Raw genomic sequence first — 19,543 nt, forward strand, 5'->3', positions numbered from 1 at the left:
TGCAAGCAAACTCTCAAGCAACAAACTTACCTGTGCTCTGTCTATCCTGTAAAAACGATCAGCAGTTGTAGCTGTGGGGGACAAATAGAGTTAGTAGAGCTTGATGCAAGGACTGGAACTCAAAAGTATTTGCTTTATATTAAAAGGTCCTTTCGTTCAAGTCAAAGATTGCTCTTTGCTTGTGCAGATTTTAAAGATGAAGTGGTTCGTTGCTATTTGTTTTTTATAAGAAACACAACCTTCGGTCGAGAGTAAGATGTGACATTTGGTGGTGGCTCCGACTCATTCCTTTTGCTAAATAAATTATCTTTCCTTACCAGGATGATCCATATAAATCAGCTGTATTTGAACCTTAAACATCCTCATAGCTAAAAAAAAAAATGCAGATTGGACAATATAAAATGCAGTGAGACAGAGGTTTCCTTCACAATGTATTTATGTCCAGGCCATTGGATAACTGCTACTGAATCTCATTTCATCTGTTGTTCTCATCTTTTCCAATGTTTCCATATTGACTGCTTCTTTCTTTGGCTTAATCCCCACAAGGATTGTTTGAGCTTGTTCTGCATTTCGAATGTGTGTAACACCTTGATTTGTTTTTATTTCCTCATATAAAGACCCACAAATTATGATCAATGAAAGTTAATGACTTGCATGGTTGAGATCCAAAAGGTTTAAATCACCCACATGGTTCCTACTGTATTTACCAGATCTCCTGATTCGGGTTATGGGTGTACACTCACATGCCCCATTTAAGTCTTAATTTTTGGGATATGGGAGGAAACAAAAAAAAAAAACACAGAGAAAAACATGAAGACCACTAATTCACAACTTTGACAGGTTTCAGTCCCACCATCCATCTTCTACACAATTAGTTTATCCTCATTAGGGTTGCGCTGGAGCCTACCCCAGCTGACTTCAAGCGAAAGCCGAAGTACACCATTGACTGGTCGTTAGACAATCCCAGGCCACATATAACAACCAAAAAAACAACCATTCACACCTTAAAGGGCAAATAAAAAATTCAGTGACCCGAACATGCATGCATTTGAAAGCAGAAAGTCAGTGCACAGGAGAAACCCATGCAAGCACGGGGAGAACATGCAAATTCCATCATGCCCAAGTATGACTAACTCCAATAATGACGACTTTGACAGAAGTCCAATATGGTTGTTTTTGCATGCCAACAGTGTTTATCAGTATCAAGAGGCACAACTTTCACAGAAGAACATGTTGGTAGATGAAGCAAAAGCTGTTAAGAAGTGAAAATAATGAACTGTGTGGGCTGTCTCTCGGGTAGCCTTCTGAGCGGCTGAAAGCATGAAACACAGTAATTTAGGCGAAGTTTAGCTGCAAAGTTCCATCAGCCTCAAGGCTAGCTTTTATATTTAAAAAAAAAAAAAAAAGAATAAAAAAATGGTAATTCAGAAATGCATTTTAAAATCTGTACATGTTCCATTTTCATCATTTCGTCTTCTGGATAACTTTGGACTGTACTGACAGTCGTTTAGAACAAGTGTGAGGACAACTTGATGTTGATTTTCATGCATGTAGCATATTAAGGTCCTTTTAGTTCCTAAAACTAAAATTACTACTGTTAAGGAACTATGACTCCAGCCATTACAGTATAGGAAAAGATTGTTGAGTGATACTTACAATCAAGGAAACACCACTTTGGGGACAAACGCTGTGAAGAAAGATTCTTCGTAGTGTCAACTTCTCCCTAAAAAACAAAACAAAAAAAAACGGTAACATAATCAGTATTATACCAAAAAAGTATTTATCTAATTCCTTACTCACTATATTTGTTTTGTCAAGAATAAAACAAAATGTTATTTTAACATTTGTCTCTAAACTATATTTGGAAGAACAACAAATTTACATAAATAAAAATGTGCAAACACTCCATGAAACTCGCATTTAAATCACCGAAATAGTATTATTAGGATGTCCCTATCGTACACACGGCTTAACGTTTTTACCTGCGAAAAAAAATGTGTTGCAAAGCAAAGCAAATGGATTTAAATAGTACATTTCATGCACAAGATAACTCAATGCACTTGCACAATTTAAAGCATTTGCAAACTAAAGGGAGAAAAAACTGTCCAAAAATATTGAAGACAAAAAAAAATGAAAAAGAGCACAGTGCAAGAAATACCATTCAAAAGTGAAAATGTTCTAAAAAGCACAAGCATGTGTTTGTAACCTGGACCTAAAAATATTCACACTTGCGGCTGACGTCATTTATCCGCAGCCTAACAGCTAAATGGTGCTTCACCATGTTTTCTTTGGAATATGTGCTCCACTATTGATTTGTTCTGTAATTGCTTTTTGCCCCCCCCCCCCCCCCTCCCCCAACAATGCAAAGAGCATCACACAGATGGCAACATGTTTTTCAGGACCTTAGCCATTAGCTACATGCTGTTAAAAATTGAGTGGGCTCAAAGTTAAAAAGATATTCCAATTCAGCTAATGTTGAGTACCTGCCACAAGATTTATCTTGGTTGAGATCGAGTGACTGCAAAGTATAAAGTGAGTAAGTTATGTACAGTGTAAATTGTTACTTGTTTTAAGTTTCATGAACACCTCATGTTTTACAGTGTGGTTAGTGAGACCCAATCATGACGGGATGCTGTGTCTAACTTCCACTGTGATTCGACATTTACAAAGCTCACAACACTTAAAGGGCCACTGTCATGAAATGCATGATTTTTAGTATGTTATTAATGAAAAAAACGGCAGCCAACATGGACCCATGCGTTTTTTTCCATCACAAAACATGATTTTGACGTATACAGCTTTTTGTAACTCCCCCCATGAAAATCCTCTTGAGGGATTTCTTTTCGAGAAGAAGCAGGAAGTGACATACATGGCAGGACCACCCTCAAGTGGACTCGTTTGTTTCTATTAGTTTGACCTCCGGGAAGGTAGCTCGTTGTCCCTTACTGTTAGCCAAAATGCCGGCTTGTTGCATTGCTGGACATTGCTTGAACACTCAGGAGGATGGATTTACCCATCATAAGTTTGCAAGAGACCAGGTTCGTCGTGAAAAATGGATTGCACAGGTGCAATGGACGAGAGCTTCGTGGGTTCCAAATGACAGGTAGGTGTGTATACAGCTACTAAAAAAATAATAGTTTGGGGAAGACCACGTAATCCGTCTCTCATCACGTAACAAAAGATCCGCGGACGTATGACAAGCGTACTAAATTTGTCGATGTCCGCGTTGGACGGCGTCGGGCTCGCCAGCGAACGCGGCTCTGAAGAATGCTGCTGACGACAACGCCGTAAAGGGTCTAAGCTCGACGGTGTTGTTCATCGCGGACGGCGGCGACTATGAACAACGCCGTAAAGCAGCCCGGCTCGCCGCCGAAAATGAGCCGGCCGAACCGTCGTGTATGCATTGGGCTTGCGGACAGCAGAAGCTCTGAAGAACACTGCCGACAATGTCGCACTCAGCCGGTGTGACGATAACGCGGTAAAGCACCCCGGTGCTCAATGGTGTTGTTCATCACGGACAGCGGCAGCTATGAACATCCCCGTAAAGCAGCCTGGCTCTGCTGCATGATAAACCACCTCGGCGCCGTAAATGAGCCACTTTGGCCGAGGTGCCACGTACGCCGTTCACAGTTTCGGCGAAGGCTGCACGTCGGGTTCGCGGACGGCAGCGGCTCTGAACAACGCTGCTGACAATGCCACACTCAGCCGCGTGCAACTACAATGCTGTGAAGTGCCCCGGCTCGACGGTGCTGTTCATTGCGGACGGCGGCGGCGGCTATGAACAACCCCGTAATGGCCCGGCGCCGAGGTGGCTTATCGTGGCGCCGAGCCAGGCCGCGATGTCTCATCTCTGCTGCGGAACTGGATCGGACGGGGAGGCGGTTTGGCCGTGATCGCATATCTTCTGAATATGGCTCGAAACAATAGGGTAATATTGCCCCGGTAACTTCACTCGGTTGTGTGATGTTCTTTTCTTCAAAAAGAGCTTCCGTGTCAGAAGGGGCGTGTTCGTCTCCCATGATAGGGTCCACTGCGTTTTTTCAATGGAGAGTGTCCGGGAGACGTCACGGACAGGGGATACAGCCAATATGGCGACCACTGGGATGTCGTAGAATGACATTTCCGCAACTTTGCGCATGGACGACGCGCCCTCCGCTCATATTTATTTTTTCGTATAGACATTGTAGTGAATACCGTTATATGTATTTTTCATGACAATATCTATTTTAGAATGTTTATAGGAATGACAGGGATAAAGGGATGCCTTTAAGGTTGTGTGCTTCCAGCACTTCTTAGCCTGACAAAACCTACAACAAAAAGTATCTAACTATATCGGTAGTGTTTTATGTGTGAAGAGGAGATATGAGTTCCACGTCAGGCTTGTAAGATTACCTCCCATGCCGAGTTGAAGAGCCGTAACGGGGGTGACTATGAAACTGGGGTGGATGTCTCAACGTCATTACTATCTGCACCCTTTTCAGCAGCAGCGCCTCACCCGACAACGCAAAGGAGCACTCTGGCGCAAATGGTGAGGGGCTAAGAACAAGCATGTGCACACACCAGTTGGCAGTTCATGATAACAAGAAGGGGCTCTTTCAACCACCAAAAGATGGTGAATTTCAACCATGTCTCATATAGTCAGACTGTGTTAAAGAAGCATTGCAACACGCATTCATAAAAAAATTGGACCACAGAAAAATGTGAACCCTTACACACTGAAAAAAATTTGCATATACAACCATTTCTCGAGCCCTATATAGAGATTAAATTAATTAGAAATTAAGCAACCCAAGAGGTGGCAAATATAACCCATGCCTTTCACAAATCTCGTTTCTATAAGAAACGTTAATAAATGATTAGATTTTGCAAATTGTGGACACCTTTGTTGTAGTGTTGTCTGTTTTTTTTTTTTTTTTTTTTTTTTTTAAACAAATAATGATACACGTACTTTGGTATGAGAAAAGGACTTGTCAAGGAAATTTTCCAACAAGTGTGTGTATCGCAATAATTCTCAACAAGTGTATGGAATATGCTTATTGATTCCATATTTGCATTTAGCATGCAGAGTGGTTGGCTGCGTCGTGGCATCAAGGCAAATGCCCTACAAGTGTGTCTGTGTGCATATGCACAATATGATGGGATTTTGCTCGTATGCCATTTCAGCTTTGCAGGACGTTTGGTATTTGACCAATACTTTATTAAAAATGTTTTTCAACTAAATGTAAAATTCCTGTAATAGACAAACCTGTAATTTTTAGCTGATTTCCAGTTGATTGCAATATCTTCTGTATAATTCCCAAGGGACCTATCCAACTTTGAAAATTTCCAGAATGTAAATATTTTAAAGAAATGAAACCCACTGACACAAAAATGTGATTATACCACTTAAGAAACTTAAGAAAATGTATAATGTATAATCAGATGTATCAAAAACTGGACAAAAATGTTGTATTTTGTAGACAATGTGCAACAACAACAGAAAACATTTTTAAATTAATGCATGCATTGCTTACAGTTGTAATGTTTTGAGTAGTAAGTACAGTATATATATTAAGGCCAATATTAATCATTCTCTAATATTACTGCCTTCATGCCTGAGTGCATTGTGCTGCTAACAAAGAGAGTCCGCACCATACATCCCATCAGTAAACAGAACCAATGAGCATCATCAGTCACCAGAGAGGAGATCAAACGGTGTTGCATCTCTTTGGTTGCTATGCAACACAAAACTTAACTCTCAAGCTGTACTCATACAGCAACAATGATTAAATCAAAAGAAAATATGGAATCATGCTGAACATTAAATTACCGATATTAGAGTAACTAAATGTTAGTGTATACACCCAAAGTAACTATATAAATATACAGCAAACTAATTGCAGTTTGTTTTTTGTTATGTCCGGGTTGCAGAGAAATGGGAATGGACAGCAGCCCTGCTTGATTCCTGTACACAATTGAAGTAGTGCCGGATTAGCAAGCCATCAAAAGCACAACGACCGCATTCCCTACTTCACACAAGTCACAGTGACAGAGGATGACAGGAGTGAGGCATCGCAAGAATACCAGAGGCGAAATTTCCCCTGGCCACCAAGATGAAAGACAGACAAAAAAAAAAAAAAAAAAAGGATGAAGGCAGGCATCAGCGAGAGAGACACAAATGGAGGATTGAGGAGATGAGCTCTCTCCATATATTTCCCCTCCAGGTTGATTTCATTCGATAGGTGGTGTTGGAGAGAGGATTGTTTGTTTAATGTTCATACAGTATGTGTATCAGTACATTTCCCTCGAGGGGTAAAACAATTAATCGATGACCAAACAAATAAGTGATTATCAAATGAATCTATCTTGGTAATTGATTAACTGTATGGAGACATGAATTTGAAATGTAAGATTTCTTTCGTCCTCTGTGAAGTGTCCATGCTTAATCAAAATGAAAAATTCGCAAACATCTGCTCTTACTTTGGAAAACACCCAACATTTTTATTACAGCCCAAACTAAAAACTGAATCATAATTTGTTTGTGCATTTTCTGCATTGTCAATTTAAATAATGTCCTGTTTTTAAACAAAAGAATTGCTTATTTTTTTGTATGAGTCATAGATTAATAGGACAAATAACTAAATCAACATAAATATATTACTTAAGCAACTGTTAATTGCAGGCCGACTTCCCTCCAAAAGTATTGCAACGGTGAGGCCAATTCCTTTATTTTAGCTGTGGATTGTTGTGGGTTTGTTACAAAAATTAAATAGACAAGATCAACAGTTCTGCTTTCTTCCATGTGCATCTAATAGTAAATACAATTTTGAAGATAATCCAAGCCTAATTAATTTGTAACAAGAAGCATGTCCCCACATATACTAGGGATGACATTGGAAGCAGAGCCAACAAACAAGCTTAATTATGATTCCTTGAGAGGTTAAAAAAAAAAAAAAAGTAAACGCTGAAAGACACAACCACTAAGAAATGATGACTAATCGTAACCAATCCATCGGAATACATCCAATACAATGCAAACAAGCCCTCTAGGAGCAATGAGCAGTATAGCGATTACTTCAGGGCTATCTAATTGGACAATTGAAATTGTGGCCACACATTCTTTTAGGTTATTATCTTGCCTGCAAAGTAATAGCCTCACAAGCGACATTTTTTTTCTTTGACTGAGTTCCAATCCCTTGAGCTATGACACTCCTATTAAGCATCATTAATGTCATATAATAATACAATAAGAATGAGACATAAGGGAGATAAAGTGAAAAGAAGATATTTTTTTTCTTGAAGAAACGAACAATGTATTTTGGAGAAATTGATGTTATGATCCAAAACAGTAAAATGCATCATCCTAATAGTTGATATATTCATTTTCAGATATCAGTGTGTCTCATTTGTACCGGCAACTGACTCCAAGTGTAACCCTAATATATTGTCATTATAGTTTCTGGTAGACCTAACAATTCAGCGTGCATGTTTAAAAAAAACAAAATGAGGCTTAGTTTATTACAGCCCCGCAGGTCTGAGGAGATTACTATTTCAGGTATGATGTATGTCATGTACTGTATGTGTAACACATCTGACGATAAAGTTACTTGTACAGGTAGCAATAGGCTTCCTCACCTTTGCTTTGTCTTTCAAACAATTTTGTCTTAACGAGTTCCCAGAACTATGAAAAAGGCATTACACAGAAGTTATTGCTAACGAAGAACAGAAGTTACAGCACTTTGACTCAGAATCATAACTTGGACAACATTTTAGAGCCATATTTTATTTACGAAACAATGTGTACTTTTTGTGTTGTGCAATCTAACCCCATGGGTCCAAAACATTTTCAGATTTTGTGTGGGGGTGTTTGTTGTGTGCACTGGCATTTGATGTGTGCTTTTAAAAATATCAAACAGGATATTAGAACGGAAGCAAATGCTGATCTCTCGGCAGAAACCTTCAGCAGGAAATCTCTCGCTTGGCAGCAATCACAACTGTTACCGTACATAACCTTTTCATGAGATCAACCTCTGGATCAAGAGTTTTACTTAGTGTATTTATGCAAGGGCTCATCTATAGAGCAGAAACCACACTAACTTAAACAAGTGCATCACTATTCAACTTTATAATTGCAGTATGTAAGTAAGTAAATTTCTTTCGGCTTGTCCCGATAGGGGTCGCCACAGCGTGACATCTCAGATGGACGCTCATATTTGTTTGGCACAGTTTTTACGCCAGATGCCCTTCCTGACGCAACCCCTCCTGGGGAGTAGAGGCCCCAGTGAGATACAAACTCACGACTTCTGGTTTACCAAACGAATGCTCTAACCCCTGAGCTGTGGGGCCTCACAACTTTATAATTGCAGATCTAGCTTAATTTGTGGGATACTGGTGAGTTAACCTCTGAAGGCACCTCCCAAAGCTAATGGTGGAAATAATTGAAATGAGAAGATGTAACAAGTGAAACTTACAGTGAAAAGAATAAGTATTTGAAAACCCTGCTATAATGCAAGTTCTCTCAATTCATTAGAAATCATGGAGGGGTGTGAAATTTTCGTCGTGGGAGCATGTCCACTGTGAGAGAGATAATCTAAAAAGAAAAATTCAGTTTCAATCCAATCCAGTTGACCCCTCCGTGGATGTTGCGCAATCCGCGTCACTGACCAATCAGAGGCCAGAGATCTGCATAATCTTGGACTCAAATCTCAGACAACGCTGGCTGGATGGTCCAGTATAACTTCTGTTGGCGTTTTATCGCGTATTTGGGTTCTTTAACAATAGATATGGTTAACAGGTGTAGTCACGGACTTTATAATAGTGACGACAGGTATCCTGAAAGGGTAGTTGGTGGAGTTCAATTCGTACCCTTTCCAAAACCGAAGACCCAGTACGAAAAATGTCCTCGATGGATCAAACTTTGTGGAAGACCGCATCATCAACTGAATCCATCTAATATCAACCGGAACAGAAGACCGAGTACGAAAAATGTCTTTGATGGATCAAACTTTGTGGAAGATCGTATGATCAACTGAATCAATCTAAAATCAACCGGAACAGATGTGTTTGCACGAAGGTATGCCCTATATTTGATTTTCAATACATGTCTCATATAAATGAATTAGCAGTTCTTTGCTTGCATAACATAGCTACGTGTGAATGATTGACACACTTGATCTGTGTTGAGCGATATTTTGCGATGATCTGACGGCACAAACGTGTCTCTGTTGGCGGCTACCGAGCAAAGCTAAACCGGACTAGCGAGTCCTAAAAGCCTTCGACGTGCACCGAGACACCAAGACTGAAGGAAGGATGTTTGAGGACACTAAAGTAGTGATTGTCGTACTCGGTCGGGACTTGCGTAGGTTCGGCACTAATTCAAGAATAATTATTGAGGGGAGCGCGTGACGTTACACAAAGAAAACGAGAGAAACAACTCGTAAATCAAGCCTCGCCTTCTTTTCCTTCATACGGTGGTTCACAAACGGCTATACAGATACATATACAGATTCTGCACACAAGTGTGATATGTAACACGAAAATAGGAAACTGTCAATGACGAATTCGTCTTTGGGTTATAATATATTATATTATGTGGCTTCTCGGTCTTCCTCTGACTCTGGAAAGATCTTGCGCTAATATCAATGGTTTCTCCTTTGATATGCATGTAAATACCATTGAAATACCCCTCGCTGAAATACTTGAACCCTGCTGTCTGCTTTTCAACGATATTTCACTGTTAGTTAAGAATGCGAGTGAGAAATCAGCCGGTAAATCGGACAGTTTCGCTCTATTCCTTTCTTGCTGCGCCGATATTTTTCCTAATTGTTTGTCTGACGTCAGCGCACGTGGCGTGACGTCACTTCGGGAGGCGTGGTTAAGTGCCCTGTACGGAGGGGTCAATTACAGAGGTACAGTAGCCTTTGTTTGCAATTACAGAAGTGAAACGTTTCCTGTAGTTGTTCACCATGTTTGCACACACTGCAGGAGGGATTTTGGCCCACTCCTCCACACAGATCTTCTCTAGATCAGACAGGTTTATGGGCTGTCACTGAGAAACACGGAGTATCAGCTCCCTCATAAGATTTTCTATTGGGTTTAGGTCTGGAGACTGGCTAGGCCACGCCAGAACCTTGATATGCTTCTTACGGAGCCACTCCTTGGTTTTCCTGCCTGTGTGCTTAGGGCCATTGTCATGTTGAAAGACCCAGCCACGACCCGTCTTTAATGCTCTGACTGAGGATAAGAGGTTGTTCCCCAAAATCTCACAATACATGGTGCAGTCGTCCTGTCCCATGTGCAGAAAAACACCCTCAAAACATGATGCTACCACCCCCATGTTTCACAGGAGGGACGGTGTTCTTGGGATGGAACTCATCATTTGTTTTCCTACAAAAACAGTTAGTGGAATTATGACCGAAAAAGTTCCATTTTGGTGTCATCTGACCACATAACCTTCTCCCATGACTCCTCTGTAACATCCAAATGGTCATTGGAAAACTTAAGACGGGCCTTGACATGTGCTGGTTTAAGAAGGGGAACCTTCTGTCCCATGCATGATTTCAAACCATGACGTCTTAGTGCATTACCAACAGTCACCTTGGAAACGGTGGTCCCAGCTCTTTTCAGGTCATTGACCAAGTCCTGTCGTCCAGTCCTGGGCTGATTCCTCACCTTTCTGAGGATCATTGAGACACCACCAGGTGATGTCTTGCATGGGGCTCCACTCTGATTGAGACTGACGTTTGGATGTTTAGCTTCTTCCATTTTCTAATGATTGCTCCAACAGTGGACCTTTTTTCACTAAGCTGCTTGGCAATTTCTCCGTAGGCCTTTCCAGCCATGTGGAGTTATACAATTTTGTCTCTGGTGTCTTTGGATAGCTCTTTGGTCTTGGCCATGTTACAAGTTTGAGTCTTACTGATTGTATGGGGTGGACTGGTGTCATTATGCAGCTCACAACCTTACAGAGGTGCATCTGATTCAGGATAATACATGGAGTGGAGGTGGACTTTTAAAGGCGAACTGACAGGTCTGTGAGGGTCAGAATTCTAGCTGATAGACGTGTTCAAATACTTATTTGCAGCTGTATCACAAAAACCGTAAAAAAAATAAAAAAAAAAAATCATACATTGTGTTTTCTGGATTTTTCTTCTTAGATAATCTCTTTCACAGTGGACATGCACCTACAATGAAAATTTCAGACACCTCCATGATTTCTAAGAGGGAGAAATTGCAATAGAGCAGAATGTTCAAATACTTATTTTCTTCACTGTAATTAGGAGGCTAAATCCATAGCTTTTCTTACATTTATGGATTGGAAATTTTTTTTTTTGCAAATGTGTGGAAATATTGTCACTTTCGTTGAGATAGTAGCCCAGGAGCAAAATTAATTAACTTACCCAGAGATCAAGCACAAACTGTATACACTCTAAAGCAGGGGTGCCCAGACTTTTTTACCCCAAGATCTATTTTTCAAGCAGCCAGCCCCTCGCAATTGACTGAGGAAAGTGCGTTTGGTGCGAGGGGGGGGGGGGGGTGCATTGCCACGGTTGCCGTGAAGAAAGCAAAAGAGAGACCGTAAATAGGAGACCACCTTGCTAGAACGCGCCTTTATCTGCGTGGGATCAACGTACCTGCCACACCTGAATCAAGTGGCAAGGTGGATGAATGGTTGACGTGGGGGCGGGGGGGCACGTCGTCACGAGATCGACCAAAACTGCTTTGTGACGATCGATACATTGAGCACTGTTGCTCTAAAGGTTGTTAAAAGCATTGGGGATGATTAAAACTTTGGGGCTTGAATTGCAATTGTGTATGAAGTCATGTGAGACCAGCAAATTTTTTAAGAAGTGAGCATATCTCCAGAGAATTTTGCCCAGCATGCATTTGAGGGATTAATTCCATAAACGTGTTTTTTTTTTTATCCCGTAGGAATGCTGCGATATCAGTGATGGCAAAAAAATAAAAGCTGATGAACTTGGAATCGGAAAAGGAAATACTGTTAGTGTTTCCAGTTCTGTTTTCATATTTATAGCAAGCATAACTCTCCATATAATGTTTTTTGAGTCTATGCCGTAAATTTTTTTATGGTAAAATAAAGGCTTCCGAGTAGACTTTACACCAATTTGATTGGTGGTATCCATATCGGCCGATAATGAGGATTTATGAGCAGCGGTGTGACTTTAATCATAATTCAGAATTCGCAAATCTGATCAATGATCAGCTCCCAAAAGACATTTATTCTGTGTTACCATTGTGCCCAGTATATTTGAATACAAATGTGAGTTTATTCTTAGCCTTCTTGCATGTCTTGGGATGTAGAACTGTAAATACTTGATGGCCAATAAAGTTATGAATATATATATATATATAAGTCATGGGAGAGACTCAACGGCTGAGAGAGAACATGTAATGACTGGCTCAGATGACAAGACAAATTTGCTCTTTCACGATTGCACCATGACAGACGACTGCAAAAAAATCTTGTATCTCGCTACCACAGAATCCTGCTGTTTACCATCATTGGGCTTTATCTTATCAACTCAAATGCGACCAAATACAGTCATTACCACAGGCATGACAATATGATTGGATTGCACGAACAACTGTATTATAGGAAGAAAATGAGGGAATAAAAGTGTGGTGTTAATCACTGGTGCTCAACACAGGAGATACTTCATGTAAGGCTTGTTTGAAGTATGCTCACATACTATTAATAAGATATGGTTCAAAAGCAGGAAACAAAACGTTATGTGGCCCAGCAAGCTGCGTTGTTGGTGGTTGTGTGTAAACATGCTGTCATTCTGTTGAATACATGATCTGACCAGAGCAGTGACTTCCAAAACTTTGGGAGCCAAGGCACATACATTCAGTCTGTCACGATGCCTCACATTTGTACAATCATGTTAATAAGTTTACATCCTCAGGCAGAATTGGGGATTATTTTTTTTTTTTGGGGGGGGGAGTAGATACGAAGACTGAACAACAAATAATTTTTTAATGGTTATGTTTTGTGTAACGATAATGCCTTTCTGAAATACTTGATCGTTTAATTTCAATACCAATAAAATAAAACGAACTGTTTTCTGATTTTAGAGAAGTACCCATTTTTCAAATTCTGTTTGGGTCATCAAACATGAGCACAACTGCGTGTTTTCTCATTTACAAAATAAAAGCTGTGACTTTCAAAACAAGAGCAAGTAAATAAAGAGTTGGTACCGTATTTTCCACACTAGAAGGCGCACCGCATTATAAGGCGCACCTTCAATGAATGGCCTATTTTAAGACTTTTTTTTCATACATAAAGCACACAGCATTATAAGGCCCAAAGAATAGACGCTACTGTAGAGGCTGGGGTTACGTTATGCATCCATGAGATGGAGTTGCACTAAAGCCTCAATATTGATCCATATATAAGGTGCACGGGATTCAAAGGCGCACTGTCGACTTTTGAGAAAATTAAAGGCTTTTAGGTACGCCTTATAGTGCGTAAAATACGGTATGTGTTCAAATAAAGTACTTAACTTCTCCAAAATTTTGAGGTGCCCTTTGCAGGTGCGTAATATACATCGGTGCACATTGTCCACAATAAATTACGCTAATTTGATTTCAGGCTCTTTTTTGATGACGACACTATTATGGCAAGCTGACTTAATTTTTTGGTTTGTCAAATTTAACAGCCAAGTAATACTTTTGTTACACACCTATTTCTGAATTTGCCTTTAAATTAGCCACAGTGGGGAAATTATACATAACTACTCCCATGCCATGTTTCTCAGCCAATGACTTGACAGCTAGAATAGCCAAAGCTCACGTTTGTTTGGGTTATCATTGTGCTCTTTGGGCCACTATGAAGGAGAAAAAGATGAGACAGAATGTGATCCATACAATCTAATCGCTCAAAGCCAATGTAACAAGTGTAGCAAACTCTGAATTTACCACTACAGACTGGTTCCACTACTCTGAAGGATTTTAACAGAGTTTCCTCGTTTACACAACACCTATTATCAACATTATCCGGAAATGATTATGCAAGTAAATCTCTTATGTGTTGATCATATCCAACTTGACCAGGGGACTAACCATCTAAAAAATAATCCACAAAATACAGAAAGTAAATCAACAACTAGAAAAGCAAAATTCCCCTAAAAATGCATAATGGTGCCAGTTCAACAGACATCTCAATTACTACATAGTCTAGCATCCCACAACCAACCTGAAGTCCAACACATCTCGAAGAAGAGTTGACGGAGGAGAGGTCCTGGAGAAAAGGAAGAGTAAAACGATTACAAAATAGCCCAGACATTTTTTTTAACTCAGTCTTCAACATGTCACTGCCAATTCAGTCATTCTGAGAAAAGATATTCCAAACTCAGATCAACTCAATCCACTTGCTCTTACCTCTTGTAAACGCTGGATATGTGCTCTGCAGGTCTCTAAGTCGCTGTCTCCCGGAACCACTATGAGTCCCAGTGGAATCGCTGGGGGGGGACACAAAACAGTTACTGAGCAGCTCTTGTTAAAGGTAGGTAGAGTGAATTTACAATCTAGCCATTCCTGTTCAAATGCCAAGATAGTGTGATATACAGTGAAAATTGAGAACAATAATTTCAAAATATTTTCAACCTATAATGTGACCAATTACAAAAACTCAACTGGTAAAATAAAAATCTTTTCAGACAGGAGTAAAAAAAAAAAAAAGAAAAAACACTTTACTCCTCTTATAACTCATGTTAAATAGGAGTCAGTACACACCTACCACCATTCAAAGTGCCTCTGATTAATCCGAAATAAAGTTAAGCTGTTCCTGTTTATTTTGCACTCATTGCTTACAGTGCAAGCAACAGTCCAAAGAGAGTTTGCAGATCATCAGAGGGATCTCACTGTACAAAAGTGTTAGTCAGGAGAAAAGTACAAATGAATTTCAAAAGCAAAGTGGAGATAGTCGTCATCCTCAACGACATTTTCCTCCTCCTCCTCCAGTGGAGAAACTATGCCACAATGTGACATTGTCAAGGAATGTATGTCCCTCCAAAATTGATTAAAAGACTTAAAAGCTTGACAAGTCTTTATACTACAACTGGGCTTCATGCAGGCTTTGTAGGAAAGACAAGAGAATCTTACAAATACCTAAATGTGGAACTCCCCTAACCTAAAGGCATGCATGCACCCATGAAACCAAGGTTTAACTTTTTGACCATAATTACAAAAGGTTTGTTCCATCTTCATCATCATCATCTGGTTTTAACGCCATTGTCCATACGGCACTGAATGGGACTTCCTCCCTCTGGCTAGTGAACTAGCCATATTGCGTTATTGGAGCAGAGGTTTTACAGCCGGACGCCCTTCCTGAAACCAACCATATAGGAGCCATGCAGCCACATGGAGAACATGCAAACTCCACACAGGCAGGGGCAGGATTTGAACCCTGGTTCTCAGAACTCTGAACCCAACACTCTAACTGGTTGCATCACGGTGCTTCAGGAACTCCCTGAACCTAAACATATGTAGGAAATGGACCCATGAAACCAAGGTTTAGCTTTTTGGATATAATTACAAAAAATATGTTTAGTTGATACAAAATGCCTTAACTAGACTGAGGAATTGTGGTGGCAATAACCTGTTTTATAGCCAAGGTGGGGAAAATAATGCACAGTTCGTGATACGCTACCATTAATCAAATCTTTTTTTAATTATTACGATTATACTATATTACATCGAGTACTGGAGTAATTGACACTACCCAAAAATGAGCTTTTCTTTGTGTGTGTGTGTTTTTTTTTAATAATATTAACATGGATTTTCTCCTCATTCATGAGGGGTGACTTCTATTCAAATGAGTGTATGGTATAAATCCTGTAAAGAATTTGAGACAAAGTAGATGGTTTGCATTTGTGGCATTGGCGTAGTGATGACTTTCTTCTAGTGACTCAACCATGCAGCCTATTATTCGTCAAGTGCCTCCTCGTTGTGTATCTTCAAAAAGCCAAACCACTTTATTTCATACGTGTAGATGATATCAAGCCACAGAATTTTTTTTCGTTACCATATTCAGAGCATAGACTGCAATGTGGGAATTGTAAGATGAAAAAAGTCAAACTCGAATTCAGAACAAATTCATTCACATGGTGCTTCAATTTATATGCATATTCTTCACCACAGGGCACTATGCTACACACACATTATCTGCAATCACAGAAGCACTGCACCAATTGTCAAAATGTTTGCAGTGTCATGCCACCACCACCTTGTGTTAGCATACAGAACCGCATATGGAGAAAAATGAGAATAATGAAACAGTAGACTTGCAGCTTGCAAGCAAAGCCCATTATTCATCTATCATCTGGGCACACTTGACAAAGGCAAGAGTGGCTGAGATGGAGACACAAATGAAAATAGTCTTGTTGACTTTCAGGTCACAGCGCTGCTCTGTAGTAATCACCAGGCAGTTTTAGTTCCAATTGAAACCTGAAGATGAAATGCTTTTCATCATTTAGTCTACAATCACCACCACCCACCCTGCCTCACCATCCTCAGAGCGTCAACATGGGAGCAACCTGCAATTCTTGTTTCATTTCTCAGCCACAGTGTAATACAGTGCTTTAGAACTATATTAAACACCATGAACACAAAATTAGCGCGATCCAGGCCTGTCCATCACGGTGCATGATTGCATGATTGTCTCTGTCCCTGCAGCTAAAAAAAAAATACCCACTCAGCATGACGCTGCCGTGCTTGACTGTTAGGACCGTATTGGACAGGTGATGAGCAGTGGCTGGTTTTCTCTACACATGACACGAAGAATTAAGGCCAGCAATTTATATCCTGGTCTTCATTTGTTTTGCAATGAGGAAGGGCTTCCTTGGGGCTAATCTGCCATAAAGCCCCGACAGGTCGAGGACTCCCGACTCCATCTCTGGAGCTCAGCCGCAGTGATCAGTTCTTCTTTTCCTTTGTCACCAAGGCTCTTCTCCCGCAATTGCTCAGTTCGGCAAGATCTCCAGCTCCAGGAAGGGTTGTGATTGTCCCAAATGTCTTCCATTCCAGGATTATGAAGGCCATTGTGCTCTTAGGAACATGAATTGGAGCAGAATTTTTTTGTACCCTTGACCAGATCTCTGCCTTGCCACAATTCTGTCTCTGAGCTCTTCAGGCAGTTCCTGTGACTTAAAGGTCAAGTGTCATGAAATGGATGATTTTTAGTATGTTATTAATGAAAAAAACGGCAGCCAGTATGGACCCATCCGTTTTTTCACAAAACATGATTTTGACGTATATGGCTTTTTGTAACTCCCGCCATGAAAATCCTCTCGAGGGATCTGTTTTCGACAAGAAGCAGGAAGTGACGTTGGAGGCAGGTGCGCACTCAAGGGGACTCGTTTGTTTCTATCAGTTTTACCTGTTTCTTCGTGTTAGCCAAAACGCCGGCTCGTTGCATTGCTGGATATTGCTCGAACACTTGGGAGGATGGATTTAACCTCCATAAGTTTCCAAGAGACATCGGTGCGTCGTGAAAAATGGATTGCACAGGTGCAAAGGACAAGAGGTTCGTGGGTTCCAAATGACAGGTAGGTGTGTATACAGCTACTAAAAAAATAATAGTTTCGGGGGGAACCACGTAATCCGTCTCCCATAAAGTAACAAAAGATCCACGTACTTATGACAGGGGTGCTAAATGTGTCGATGTGCGCGTCGGATGGCTTCCGCATGGGGCTCGCCAGCAAAGGCTGCCGCGTCGGGCTCGCGGACGAGCACGGCTTCAGCCGGGCTGGCTCATACACACTGTCCGGGAGTCTGTTGTTAGAAGTAATCCGCATATCATCTAAATATAGCTCGAAACAATAGGGTAATATTGCCTGGGACACTTGACTCGATTGTGAGACGTTCTCTTCTTCAAAAAGAGCTTCCGTGTCTGAAGGGGCGTGTCCGACAGTAGGGGCCACAGCGTGTTTTCAATGGCGAATGTCCGGGGTGACGTCACGGACAGTAGATACAGCGAATATGGCGACCACTTGGATGTCGAATGAGACTTCCGCAACTTTGCGCATGGATGACGCGCTCATATTTATTTTTTCGTATGGACATTGAAGTGAATGTTATATGTATTTTTTATTTCAATATCTATTTTAGAATGTTTATAGGGATAACACTTGACCTTTAATGATTCTCATTTTGCAGCTCACATGCCTAGTGAACACTAAGGTCTTATGTAGACAGGTGTGTGGCCTAATTGACCCCTCCGTACAGGGCCCTTGACCACGCCTCCTGAAGTTACGTCACCCCACGTGTGCTAACCTCAGACAATAAATTAGCAAAAATGGCGGCGCAGGAAGAAAAGACTAGAGCGAAATTGTCCGATTTACCAGCTCATTTCTCACTCGCATGCTTAGCGGATAGTGAAATATCGTTGAAAAGTAGACAGCAGGGTTTCAAGTATTTCAGCGAGGGGTGTTTCAATGGTATTTACATGCATATCGACGGAGAAACCGTTGATATTAGCGCGAGATCTTTCCGGAGTCAGAGGAAGACCGAGAAGCCACATAATATAATGTATTATAACCCAAAGACGAATTCGTCATTGACAGTTTCCTATTTTCGTGTTACATATCACACTTGTGTGCAGAATCTGTATGTGTATCTCTATAGCCGTTTGTGAACCGCCGTATGAAGGAAAAGAAGGCGAGGCTTGATTTACGAGTTGTTTCTCTCGTTTTCTTTGTGTAACGTCACGCGCTCCCCTCAATAATTATTCTTGAATTAGTGCCGAACCTACGTAAGTCCCAACCGAGTACAATAATCATTACTTTAGTGTCCTCAAACATCCTTCCTTCAGTCTTGGTGTCTCGGTGCACGTCGAAGGCTTTTAGGACTCGCTAGTCCGGTTTAGCTTTGCTCGGTAGCCGCCAACAGAGACACGTTTGTGCAGTCAGATCATCGCAAAATATCGCTCAACACAGATCAAGTGTGTCAATCATTCACACGTAGCTATGTTATGCAAGCAAAGAACTGCTAATTCATTTATATGAGACATGTATTGAAAATCAAATATAGGGCATACCTTCGTGCAAGCACATTTGTTCCGGTTGATTTTAGATGGATTCAGTTGCTCATACGATCTTCCACAAAGTTTGATCAATCAAAGACATTTTTCGTACTCGGTCTTCTTTTCCGGTTGATATTAGATGGATTCAGTTGATGATGCGGTCTTCCATAAAGTTTGATCCATCGAAGACATTTTTCGTACTGGGTCTTCGGTTTTGGAAAGGGTACGAATTGAACTCCACCAACTAGCCTTTCAGGATACCTGTCATCACTATTACAAAGTCTGTGACTCCATCTCTTAACCATATCTATTGTTAAAGGACCCAAATACGCAATAAAACGCTAACAAAAGCTATACTGGACCATGCAACGTTGTCTGAGGGAACCGCGGGTGCAAAAAGGGGCGTGGTTTATGCAGATCTCTGGCCTCTGATTGGTCAGTGACGCGGATGACACAATTTCTACGGAGGGGTCAATTAAGTCCAATCAGTATAATCAAACGCTCAAATGAAGGTGAAGAACC

At 40.8% G+C, this 19,543-nt stretch overlaps 1 protein-coding gene across 8 annotated transcripts in view; it reads right to left on the bottom strand.

Moving 5' to 3' along the window:
* The window catches only part of dgkza (diacylglycerol kinase, zeta a), a 90,589-nt gene that overhangs the window by 20,650 nt on the left and 50,396 nt on the right, over window positions 1-19,543 (bottom strand). For all 8 annotated transcript variants that reach the window (XM_061836143.1, XM_061836145.1, XM_061836146.1 and 5 more), the window contains 4 exons: window positions 14,380-14,459; window positions 14,195-14,239; window positions 1,657-1,723; window positions 31-71 (listed from right to left, as the gene is read on the bottom strand). In XM_061836143.1, coding sequence (XP_061692127.1) covers window positions 31-71; window positions 1,657-1,723; window positions 14,195-14,239; window positions 14,380-14,459 — 233 coding nt within the window. The remainder of the gene's footprint in view (window positions 1-30; window positions 72-1,656; window positions 1,724-14,194; window positions 14,240-14,379; window positions 14,460-19,543) is intronic.

Source organism: Syngnathoides biaculeatus, chromosome 2 (genome assembly GCF_019802595.1).
Source record: "Syngnathoides biaculeatus isolate LvHL_M chromosome 2, ASM1980259v1, whole genome shotgun sequence".
In the NCBI taxonomy this organism is placed as follows: domain Eukaryota; kingdom Metazoa; phylum Chordata; class Actinopteri; order Syngnathiformes; family Syngnathidae; genus Syngnathoides; species Syngnathoides biaculeatus.